The sequence below is a fragment of the Megalobrama amblycephala genome, linkage group LG11 (genome assembly GCF_018812025.1).
Source record: "Megalobrama amblycephala isolate DHTTF-2021 linkage group LG11, ASM1881202v1, whole genome shotgun sequence".
In the NCBI taxonomy this organism is placed as follows: Eukaryota; Metazoa; Chordata; class Actinopteri; order Cypriniformes; family Xenocyprididae; genus Megalobrama; species Megalobrama amblycephala.
This window is the reverse complement of record NC_063054.1, coordinates 27,349,825-27,362,023: the sequence shown is the minus strand read 5'-3', so window position 1 is coordinate 27,362,023 and position 12,199 is coordinate 27,349,825. Positions and strand designations below refer to the sequence as shown.

Sequence of the window (12,199 nt, the reverse complement as noted above, 5' to 3'; positions counted from 1 at the left end):
CAGACTTTAACATCCCCCTCACTGTGTGCGCCTGTCCAAAAACATTCACAAAGTTCCCTGGGTGACATCACAGGCTAAGCTCATTACAGATGTTCCAGCTGAAAAAAGAAAAAAAAAGTATAATATATGATAATATATATATATATATATATATATATATATATATATATATATATATATATATATATATATATATAAATTATAGTGATAATAAATAACATTTTGAAATCAAATTTTTTTTAAGTTAGTCTAAAAAAATTATTATTCGCTACTGATTTATTTACATTTTCAACAGTGTAATTAGATTACTATATCAGTTACTCTCTCTAAAAAGTATTGCACTACTTATTGCTAATTACTTTCTAAATCACATATTAACCTCGACCAGTTCAATACAAGAATAGACATGAAACTTCTCTTTTTATTTCAAATAAATAATATAACATTGCATAAATTACATTAGATTACATTAAAAACATAGATTTTAACATTAGACGTTAAATTTTGATGTTAAATCAACTATTTTATAGCTTACTATAGAACTGTTTATAGTCTACAGTATTTAATGCAATTACATCAGAAGTAACTAATTAAATGACGGATTAGAGTAATTCTTTGGTACTTTTCAAGAGAAAAGTAAATTCTACAGTAAACAGTAATTAATAACTTAGTAATGCATTATGCCTACACCAACACTGTTTGGGACCAACTATTGTTTTGCAGTTATTAAGAAACTTATAATTTCCTTACTTTTATGTTTCCTTTGTATATTTTTCTTACACACACACACACACACACACACACACACACACACACATATATATATATATATATATATATATATACTGTACAGTCCAAAAGTTTGTAACCACTAAGATTTTTAATGTTTTTAAAAAAAAGTTTCGTCTGCTCACCAAGGCTACATTTATTTAATTAAAAATACATTAAAAAACAGTAATATTGTGAAATATTATTACAATTTAAAATAACTGTGTACTATTTAAATACATTTGACAAAGTAATTTATTCCTGTGATGCAAAGCTGAATTTTCAGCATCGTTACTCCAGTCTTCAGTGTCACATGATCCTTCAGAAATCATTCTAATATGCTGATTTGCTGCTCAATAAACATTTATGATTATTTTCAATGTTGAAAACAGTTGTGTACTTTTTTTTCAGGATTCCTTGATGAATAGAAAGTTCAAAAGAACAGCATTTATCTGAAATACAAAGCTTCTGTAGCATTATACACTACCGTTCAAAAGTTTGGGGTCAGTAAGAAATTTTTTTTTTTTTTTTTTTTTTGAAAAGAAATTAAAGAAATTAATACTTTTATTCAGCAAGGATGCATTAAATCAATCAAAAGTGGCAGTAAAGACATTTATAATGTTACAAAAGATTAGATTTCAGATAAACACTGTTCTTTTGAACTTTCTATTCATCAAATAATCCTGAAAAATATTTTGTACAATTGTACACATTAAATGTTTCTTGAGCAGCAGATCAGCATATTAGAATGATTTCTGAAGGATCATGTGACACTGAAGACTGGAGTAATGATGCTGAAAATTCAGCTTTGCCATCACAGGAATAAATTACTTTGTGAAATATATTCAAATAGAAAACAGTTATTTTAAATTGTAATAATATTTCACAATATTACTGTTTTTAGCCTTGGTGAGCAGACGAAACTTCTTTTAAAAACAATAAAAATCTTAGTGGTTCCAAACTTTTGGACTGTACTGTATATATGTATATATATATATATATATATATATATATATATATATATATATATATATATATATATATATATATATACATATGTGTGTGTGTGTGTGTGTGTGTGTGTGTGTGTGTGCGTGCGCGTGCGTGTGTGCGCGTGTGTGTGCGTCTGGTTGATCTGGTTGATCTGGTTGCACAGGACTTGCAAAACGTAATCTGTGGACATGATAGTAAGATTTACAAGCATAGCACTGTACGATTTAACTGGTTTCATCTTAACACATCTGACAGTGATTATTTTAAAAATATCCCAAATACTCCTGACATTGTAATTGTAAATGAGGTTATGAAATCTGTATGTATCTTTGAGGTGGGCTGCTGTTTTGACCTGTATATGGATACTTGCTACTATTCTAAACTATTGAAATCTCATTCACCAACTTGGATACAACTGTAAATTAATATTTCTGGTATTTGGAAGTTTAGGCCATGTCCATAAGAATGTGATCAGGGGGATGCAGTTAGGGAGGCTGCAAAAGAAGGAAGTAAAAAAGCTTGCAAAATTCTGCTGTTTCAGCCATCATAGGGAGCATGCAAATATGGAGACGGAGATGTTTTGTTTATCCTTAATGTGTTGAGTGTTATAAATGGAAGAACCTGTACAAGTATGTGAGCCATGAACTGTAGATCTGTCACCTTGCCAAAGACCCTTCCCAGAGTATTTGGATCTTGTTTTCATTGTAATGTCTTTCAGATCCAAATAAAAGCAATCAAATGTGTGTGTCAAATGTGTGTGTGTGTGTGTGTGTGTGTGTGTGAGTGAGTGAGTGTTTCCTTTATATATATATATATATATATATATATATATATATATATATATATATATATATATATATATATATATATATATATTATATGTGTGTGTGTTTCCTTTGTATATTTTCTTATTTGTTTGCGTTGTAAGTTATTAGATTTTCAAATGTTTAACGTACATGCATATTATTGTTTTATTGCTCTTTTTGCTTCATTTATTTGCCAGACCATTTTTAGCATTGCTAGTCCTGTTTGATCCTCCAGAAACCTGCGTTATCTCACACCACCGACGGGTAAACCATTGACGATATTTCGGTGGATACGAATCGACTAAAATATTTACAGTGCACTTTAAAACACCTTCATGTACCAGCGTTTGATGCAAAATCAATATATTAAATTAAACACATTCCGTGAAAAGCTGAGCCAAAAAGGCAGTCTTGAAAGATTTATTCCCCTTTCGTTGACAGTCACCCCTGTACAGCAAGATGGTTTCGTCCAAATCTATAACAGGAAGAGTCGGTGTTTACCGTTTGCGAACAGGAAGTATAATGCTGTAATCGATGCAGTCTGTCAAATCATCTGGTTTGTTGTTGGGAAAATGAATTCAAAGTGTTTTTCCGCTGCGCAAAGACTTGGTCGAAGTTAATGGAAAGCAAACGCTGATAGTTTTTGCAATAATGGTGCCTACTGGGAAGGAAAACTGGTTTTCCTAGGCAATTCGCTTCCTGCGAGGTGACACCGTCATACAGGTAGTCTGCTCGCGGTACAGCTGTTATATATAGGCTATAGATAGGTACACAAAATTAACACTTCTCCTGAATACTGGGTGACAATTAAAATGCGAACCGAATCTGATACGTGACGTTAAGACCTTGTCCAGTGTGATTCTGCCGTTGTTGAAACAGTATAAATATACTCTGTAAAGAATTCCTGACATGACATGTTGTTTGGAAAACTTGCATGCCATTGCAGCTGCCATATGCCAATAATTACTGTGACCACTTAGTCTGAATATTATTTTCAGTTTGTCATTGATTGAAAGACAGGTAAGAGCATTGAATAAAGATTGTAACGAACATTCTGCTACTTTTTGACATGTTGCATGCTCATTATTGCATGTCAGTGAGTACTGTATACTGTTTCAATGATCAATGGTGTTTCAGTTATGACAGTGTCATCAGTATACATATGAAGGAGACATTTTGTCTTTTGTAGCACAGGTATTCACTATGTTTTTTCACTGACAGTGTGATAGGCAGACGATACCATCTCAGAATAAGGATGGGTGCTGAGAGCAGTGCCCTGCCAAGCTGTGTGCTGGAAGAGCCGCTGCTGACGCTGCCCTCTGGTCTTACCATGTACTCCGCCCTCCTCCGGGATGGCAAGCCTGCCTCCGTCTTCGTGCATAAGCAAGACAATGAAGATAAAGTCAATAAAGCTGCCAAGGTATAAGTGAACAAACAGCTAATAAGTAACCACACCAATAACATAAATTACCTGTCAGTCATTAATAAACAGTTATTATATTAGAATTTATTGATACCTCAATATACAATACAGCCTACCAATGTAATGTACATTGAAATGAATTAACCTGAGATAATACGTCTTCCTTTACAGCACTTGAAGACATTAAGGCATCCATGTCTTCTTCGCTTCCTGTCATGCTCAGTGCAGGATGGCGGTATACATTTAGTGACAGAGCCAGTACAACCATTAAAACGGCTGCTAGACAATCTTACTGCAGAGGAGATCTGCGCAGGCCTTTATGATCTGCTGCTAGCACTAGTCTTTCTACATGACAGGGTAAGAGTCCATTTACAATTTTTTTTTTTTTTTTTTTTTTTGACATAATATACACACATTGTTCTAGCTAAATCATTTCTTTCTCTCTGTCTCTCAGGGCAAATCAAGTCACAATAATGTGTGCATATCCTCAGTGTTTATCAGTGAAGATGGCCATTGGAAGCTTGGGGGGATGGAAACTGTCTGCAAGTTTTCAGAGGCAACACCAGAGGTGACATCCGTAACTACTTAAGTACTAATTTATGCCATATACATACTTTAACCCTTAAATGCATACCTCGGGTCTTTAGTGACCCGGGACGTTATTCACTACCCTCCTCCTCGTTCATTTTTTAAAGTTAGACATCAACCTTCTTGGTATTCCTCAATCAATTCTTTATAAAGAATATAACAAGAAAAAAATCATAAAATTATAAAAGAATGCCTATTTTTGTATTCATTTTTTGTAAAAATTGTATAGGGTCGCAAACGACCCGAGGTGTGTATGAGTGTACGTGTATTTTTTCTGCACAACAATAATTGAATCTTAGATGACAGAATAAGTGCAATTCACCTTTATTCCACAAGGTGGCAATGTCTGATACACAATGCTGAAGTGACGACTCATTTAGACAGAAAACGAAATAATAAGAAAAACATGAAATGGCTCAGCGATTTACTGCAGAGCAAGTACTGAATGCAATCAAACATGACTGTAACTGTTACAGGATGAATCTGGTGAAGCTGTTAGCGATCGAAATATTGATTTTGAAGATGTTGAAAATTATATAGTTTTGAGAATACGTTTGAGATCGCGAATGGGCTCATATTCGTGACCTCAAACATAAAACTAGCCCATTATTTGCTGAATTTACTGGGAAATGAGCTCTGACGAGGACAGTGATGATGGCATAAAACATCTGCTCAAACTGAGCCCTTTCAAGCTCCAAAAGGTAACAAAATATGATTTATTTTATTCTTCTGTAATTGCTACTCTAATATCAGAGAAGTTTTATATTATCGCGACAGGTAACGTTAGAGATCCTTCCGTGTTAGATATAGATCCGGGTCGATAAAGACCCGAATATGTAAGAATGATTGGCGAAACAGTCATGCATTTAAGGGTTAAAGGTACACTATGTAACTTTTGGCCCTCTTGCGGTTAAAAAAACGAAACCGCATGCATTTTGCGGAAGAACATTGTTTTGGTTATGATTGGGCTCTGCTTGACTCTGCGGATGAATATGGTTATTCTACTGCTGCTCATAAAACATTCACTACTAGGCTTAAGAGATATAACCAGTTTAGATGGAAAGAATCTCAAGCTGATTAGCTTAAGACCTTACTGTAGCTATATCCATTATTAGAAATGGTACTTGCTTTAAAGTAAATTCCAGTACAGCGCTACAACAATCATAAAGAAATAGCCATTCACAAAAGATAATGCTTTACAATGAACTCTGTTAGAAAGTTTCATATGGGACTTTAACTGTTCAATAAAATACCTTACTCACCTGCTGAGTAATAAAAGACGCCATCTCTGCATCGCTTTTACAACACTTTAAAACCCTCAGTTCTTGTCATCTATACGAAAAACCAAGTCAGTGTCTCGTTTTATTACAAACTCTGTTGCATTCGCTTTTTGCAAGCAGAAGCTCCTCTGTTCTCTTTATTTTACAACGGGTGATTCCCTGGAGGTTCAAGTTTTAGCATGCTCCATGTCAACCTTTCCAGCTCGTTGTGACAACTAACTTATGACGCTCCCACACCATACACGCATTAAAGTAGCCAGAGCAAATTTTCACTATTGGTGGATACGACGAGACACGCTTGAGCAATTTTATGCGAAAATCATCCTGCTCAGTCAAAAATATAAACACACATAACATCTTACCATATCAAGGTAAGACAAAAATATGTTTTGGAAGAAGGATTGATGGTGTATTGATTCATTATTTAAATTTTGTTAATTTTGAACAAAAAAAGTAGCAAAGTGCACCTTTAAAGGGGTGCAAATCCTTTTCCCCCTCGGTCTCAATTTCTCTTGTTTAAAAATATTTTTAATGTCATGGCTTTGTTAAAAAAAGTTAATTATCTTGAATACCAAATGAAGACAAAGTTGATTACTCTTAACTCTTTGTATGTGACTTCCTCTCCAGTTTCTCAGAAGTATCCAGAATGTAAGGGAAAATGGTGCCATTCCTCCCGAGGAAAAGGTAGATACCAAAAGTTTGGGGTCAATAAGATTTTTTTTATTATTTTTCAGGATATATTCAATTAATCAGTTGACCGTAAAGACATTTATGATGTTATGAAAGATTTCTATTTCAAATAAATGCAGTTCTTTTAAACAATTCTTGCAACAGTGTACTACAACTATAATATAGCACAACTGTTTTAAATATTTATAATAAGAAATATATATTACTTGAGCACCAAATCAGCATATTAGAATGATTTCTGAAGGATCGTGTGACACTGAATACTCAAGTAGTGACTGCTGATTTAGCTTTGCCATCACAGGAATTTTAAAATATATTATTTATTTTAAATTGTAATCATATTTCATAACATTACTGTATTACTGTTTTTAAAGAAGAGAAGACCCCTTTCAAAAACATTTTTAAAAATCTTACCAAACCCAAATTTTTCAGCATAATCTGATTTGCTGCTTGAATTCACAAGGCCTGGGACAAATTACAGGCTGACGACGGCCCTGATCACTCTGACTAAGTAATATAATGTTGTTTTTTGTTTTTGTAGCTTGAAGGATTCAAAACTCTTCCCGACAAGCATGCCCACTCCCGAGACGCTTTTTCATTCGGGGTGATGTTGGAGGCTCTTCTTCCACTCCTGACGGGACACGGTTAGTAACACTCTTAATTCAACAGACGCATGTAAAGCAGGCCGAGTATGTCTAGGATTCATCCTGTTGTGGCAGTTGCTAAGCCCTTCCTGCTCAGACATTGTGACATAATTGTTAATGGACTGACAACTGCGATCAAAATGATCATGTCAGAGGCTCTTTAAAGAAAAGTTTTCCATTCAGAGCAGGTTATGATGTTTTCATGTTCAAAGAACAAAATGATCCACATGAGCAATGTAGTAGTGATGCAACATTTTGGCTTCTTTGTTGGTTTTTGGAGCAGAGGCTCACTGAAAACATATGTGTGGCTGTCTTTGTACTATCTTTTTTTCTATTAGTGAGTCTCACTCACTTAATAGTTTTTCCATTCCCTCGTTCTTACGTGTTTTTATTATTTTTCCATGTCTGCTCCCCATCTTTGTAAACTCCATGTGGTCTTCCATCCAAACTTTCTGTCTCAGTCTCAGATGATTTGTTGGAGAGTCTAAAGAACATGCTGCAGGCCAGCCTGTTGACCCCTGACCCCATGTCTCGCCCATCTCTCAGCAGTTTGCTCACTCACACATTCTTCAGGTTTGCTTTTTAAAGCTACACTATTTAAATGAATAGTCTATTCATGGTAAAGTGTCTTTTGAAATCAACTTTAATTTTAGCTGAAAATTCCACTTTGCCATAAAAGGAATATATTACACTTTAAAATTAAGTAATATTTCACTATTTGACTGTTTTTGTAGTATTTATTTATTTATTTATTTATTTTTTACACAGTACAGTCCAAAAGTTTGGAACCACTAAGATTTTTAATGTTTTTAAAAGAAGATTCGTCTGCTCATCAAGGCTACATTTATTTAATTAAAAATACAGTAAAAAACAGTAATATTGTGAAATATTATTACAATTTAAAATAACTGTTTTCTATTTGAATATATTTCACAAAGTAATTTATTCCTGTGATGGCAAAGCTGAATTTTCAGCATCATTACTCCAGTTTTCAGTGTCACATGATCCTTCAGAAATCATTCTAATATGCTGATCTGCTGCTCAAGAAACATTTAATGTGTACAATTGTACAAAATATTTGTGTACAATATTTTTTTTCAGGATTATTTGATGAATAGAAAGTTCAAAAGAACAGTGTTTATCTGAAATCTAATCTTTTGTAACATTATAAATGTCTTTACTGCCACTTTTGATTGATTTAATGCATCCTTGCTGAATAAAAGTATTCATTTCTTTAATTTCTTTTCAAAAAAATAAAAATAAAAATTCTTACTGACCCCAAACTTTTGAACGGTAGTGTATAATGCTACAGAAGCTTTGTATTTCAGATAAATGCTGTTCTTTTGAACTTTCTATTCATCAAGGAATCCTGAAAAAAAAAAAAAAGTACACAACTGTTTTTAACATTGAAAATAATCATAAATGTTTATTGAGCAGCAAATCAGCATATTAGAATGATTTCTGAAGGATCATGTGACACTGAAGACTGGAGTAACGATGCTGAAAATTCAGCTTTGCATCACAGGAATAAATTACTTTGTCAAATATATTTAAATAGTACACAGTTATTTTAAATTGTAATAATATTTCATAATATTACTGTTTTTTACTGTATTTTAATTAAATAAATGTAGCCTTGGTGAGCAGATGAAACTTCTTTTAAAAACATTAAAAATCTTAGTGGTTCCAAACTTTTGGACTGTACTGTATAATTTAATGTGCCTATAAAAAGTTAATTTCCTTTATATTGATGATTATTAAGATGATGACATGAAAACAGAAACATTGCGATATTTATCTCTTATAGAAATGACTTCTTAGATATCATGAATTTTCTGAAGAGTTTGACCCTGAAAAATGAGGAGGAGAAGAATGAATTCTTCAAGTAAGCTTCCATCTCAAAAACATGATTTTATTAGAAGAATGACACAATGTACTTAAATAGCTGTGTGTTTCTGCAGGTTTCTCTTGGACCGAGTTCAGAACCTCCCAGAGGTGTTAATTGCTACACGTCTGGCTCCTAAACTGCTCAATTCTTTAGTGTTTGCTGAGCCCATGGCTGTTAAAAGCTTCCTTCCTCACCTCCTACGGCCTAAGCAAGGTAGAACCATTCAGTAAACCTTTAAATGATGCTTACTGCTCACTTCATTAGTCTTAGTGGTGATGCAGACTATCCATTTTCTGATGTACAGACTCAAATGTAAGCGCTGGAGAGGAGTGTCTTCTGTCTATGTCTTTGTATCGGAGATACGTGGTTCCTCAGCTCCTCAAGCTCTATAAGGTGAATGAGGAACATGTCAGGATTGTGCTTCTCTCCCACATTCACATCTATGCAGAGTTCTTTCCTCATGAAGAACTCAAAAAACAGATTCTTCCTCAGGTACTTTGAGAATGTTTGTGCTTGTATCAACAGCTTAGTACTATTGTATACTTTAGAGAAATGTAAAATTAGTAAATTCAGAAGTTGACATTTATACTGTGCTTGTTTCAGTTATTTTCCACACTTTATCATTCAGGTTTTGCTGGGAATGAGGGATACAAATGACTCACTCGTCGCTCTGACGCTACAGAGCTTGGCCGTGCTTGTCCCGTTGCTGGGTGCCCAAGTGGTTGTTGGTGGGGAGAGGACAAAAGTTTTTAAACAGACAACGCCAAACTTCACCAAGTCAACAGAGGTCACCCCAGAGAGTATGTATCCTGTAGCTGGATTCTCATTTATCCCAGTAAAGGTCTTCTCTCAATGGCTAATGTATTTATAAATCAAATTTAGATGCTCATATGATGGTACTAACATTGTTTTCAGGCCACTGAAGGATGCTGCTGCATCAATTTCTATATAATTGTGATATATTTTTCTTTCCCTAAAAGAGGAGCTGAATGCACTATACTTTAAAACAAAATTTTGAGATTAATCATTGATTACAAACAGATTTATCTCAATTAACTATTTATAAAGATTTTTAATGTTACAAAAAACATATACGCTCATCTAAATTGTAACTTTTTCCTCTGCAGCATCACCTGTGCATATTGTTGGGCCATCACATCCCCATATCTCACAACCACCCAAAGTTCTGAATCTGTTCCCTAAGGGCTCAGAGGACAAAAAGGTTGTTATAGAAAATATGTACTCCTTCCAAGCAACTGAAAAAAACACTGCCCAGCGCACCATTGCAGAGAGAGCAGGTATGCCACATCTGACACTTGAAATCACTTTTAACAGTATACAGTTTTTAGCTACTTATTCTCAAGCAATAATTTGGACATTTGAAAAAGAAAAGCAGTTTATCATGAATTAAATTTATTTGTCCCTACTTGGTGTTTGAATGTGCAAACCTTCTAAAACAAGTGGTTTCTCCAGCGTTTAGCAGCGAGATGTCGTTCCCTTTGAATGGGTACAAAATGGGCACACAGGCTGTGGACAGCATGAAAAGTAACGGAGCTATGAGATCCGACGAAGACTGGCCTAACTGGAGTGACACAGAGGAGGCAGAGAAAGACAAGAGCCAATCAGTCCAGATTAGCATTCAGTCGGCAGACATCCCAGCTCAGAGCAACTCTGCTATGCCAGCTGACAATGAGGATGAGAGCGAGGAACCCTGGGATGATTTCGATGACTCCGAAGTGATCTCAGAACAATCACCCTCCACTCCTTTACCAGTCTCTATACCAAAGACATCAACAAAAAGCAGTGCGTCATCTCTGTCTGAACCTAGAGGTGGCCCTCCGAGACAGTCAAAAGCACTTAAACTGAACCCTAGTGTGAAAAGAGCTCCAGATCATAACCATATCTCATCGTGGGACACCGGTTGGGACCAGGCAACTGACCCCCTCAAACCCAGCAAAACAAGCTTAGCATCGGAGCCCAAGCCAAAAAGCACAATCAAAAACCCTAAAGCTGGAAGTCTCGGAGAGGAGTTCACAATTGCGGTGAAGAAGAAGCCAGAGAAAGATCCAGAACTAGACTTCTTTGCAGACATGGTCCCAGATATAAAGCTGTCTTCCTCATCTCTTCTGCTCCCTGTGGAGAGCTCGGCCAGTGAACCCATCACAGGATATACAACATCAGACTCAACGATAGATAGACTAAGCCTCACTGCCAAATTTGCTGCAGCTGACTTGACTGAGGTAAGTTCAGCTGTGCGACCCAGTATCTATAATTATAACTACAGTATGATGATGATGAGTAGCATTGAAGCATGTGCTGAACTTTTGTTTTGTCTTCATAGACTGAGGCAGAAGGTTGGGGTGATGACCTCAACTGGGAAGATGGGAACGCATGGTGATCAGTGTGGTCCTCTACAGAAAACCATATGAGACAGATTCCCATGCAAAAACACTTGCATATGCCATCATGATATTGTCACTAAAGACCAACCAATTAGACTACAACTGACATAAAAATGTAGTAATTGAGAACTACAATATAAGAGGGTAGTGTGTATTTTCAGATTCCCGCACTCAATCCAATATGATAATCAATCTACTGTCGCAATAGAAATTGTTTAGCTACTGAAAAAGGTTCTGTCGTTTTGTTTTTTCAAGATTGCATGATGGACCTAAATATGCCAAATCCTATTAGGTATCCTTCAGTTATGTTGCACTGAGGGAGGCTACATAACTTGAAAATACATCCACTTCTAATGTCGGTTTTATTTGTGCCATACAGCTTTTTTTTGTTGTTGTTCAATAAGCCTTAGAGGACAGACAGCCTCAATGTGAGAAAAAATGCATTCATACATAGACTCTATAATTTGTTCACTAGATTTGGGTGAGAGCCTGACATAATTTATTTGTATTATCAGCTGCTGATTAAATAAAATGGTTTTATGGTATTTGACCTGCTTTGATTACTTTACACATGTACAATATTAAGTAAAAATACATTTTAAATTCATGTTGACTATGAAATTTAAAAAAATCTCCCACTGACTTAAGGCTAGTTGACACTGCACCGACAGACATCGACCAAAGCCAGCAGACATGTTTGTTGGATTTCGGATCAGA

General features: G+C 35.1%; 1 protein-coding gene across 1 annotated transcript; it reads left to right on the top strand.

Moving 5' to 3' along the window:
* Positions 1–3,049: 3,049 nt before the first annotated feature.
* scyl3 (SCY1-like, kinase-like 3) lies at positions 3,050–12,027 on the top strand. Its single transcript, XM_048207072.1, has 14 exons — positions 3,050–3,290; positions 3,789–3,987; positions 4,162–4,347; positions 4,445–4,558; positions 6,486–6,542; positions 7,090–7,192; positions 7,654–7,765; positions 9,000–9,077; positions 9,154–9,293; positions 9,385–9,572; positions 9,709–9,880; positions 10,208–10,378; positions 10,554–11,320; positions 11,422–12,027. Exons 2-14 carry the CDS (start codon positions 3,823–3,825, stop codon positions 11,476–11,478), a joined length of 2,310 nt encoding a protein of 769 aa, XP_048063029.1. The 5' UTR covers positions 3,050–3,290; positions 3,789–3,822; the 3' UTR covers positions 11,479–12,027.
* The last annotated feature ends 172 nt before the right edge of the window (positions 12,028–12,199 follow it).

What these genes read in the sequence shown, in the direction of transcription:
- scyl3 (XM_048207072.1), top strand. Translation starts at nt 3,823, where the DNA reads ATGGGTGCTGAGAGCAGTGCCCTGCCAAGCTGTGTGCTGGAAGAGCCG. An exon ending in TAGTCTTTCTACATGACAGG is followed by an intron (nt 4,348 to 4,444) that starts GTAAGAGTCCAT and finishes TCTGTCTCTCAG; the next exon opens with GGCAAATCAAGTCACAATAA. An exon ending in AACAGAGGTCACCCCAGAGA is followed by an intron (nt 9,881 to 10,207) that starts GTATGTATCCTG and finishes TTTCCTCTGCAG; the next exon opens with CATCACCTGTGCATATTGTT.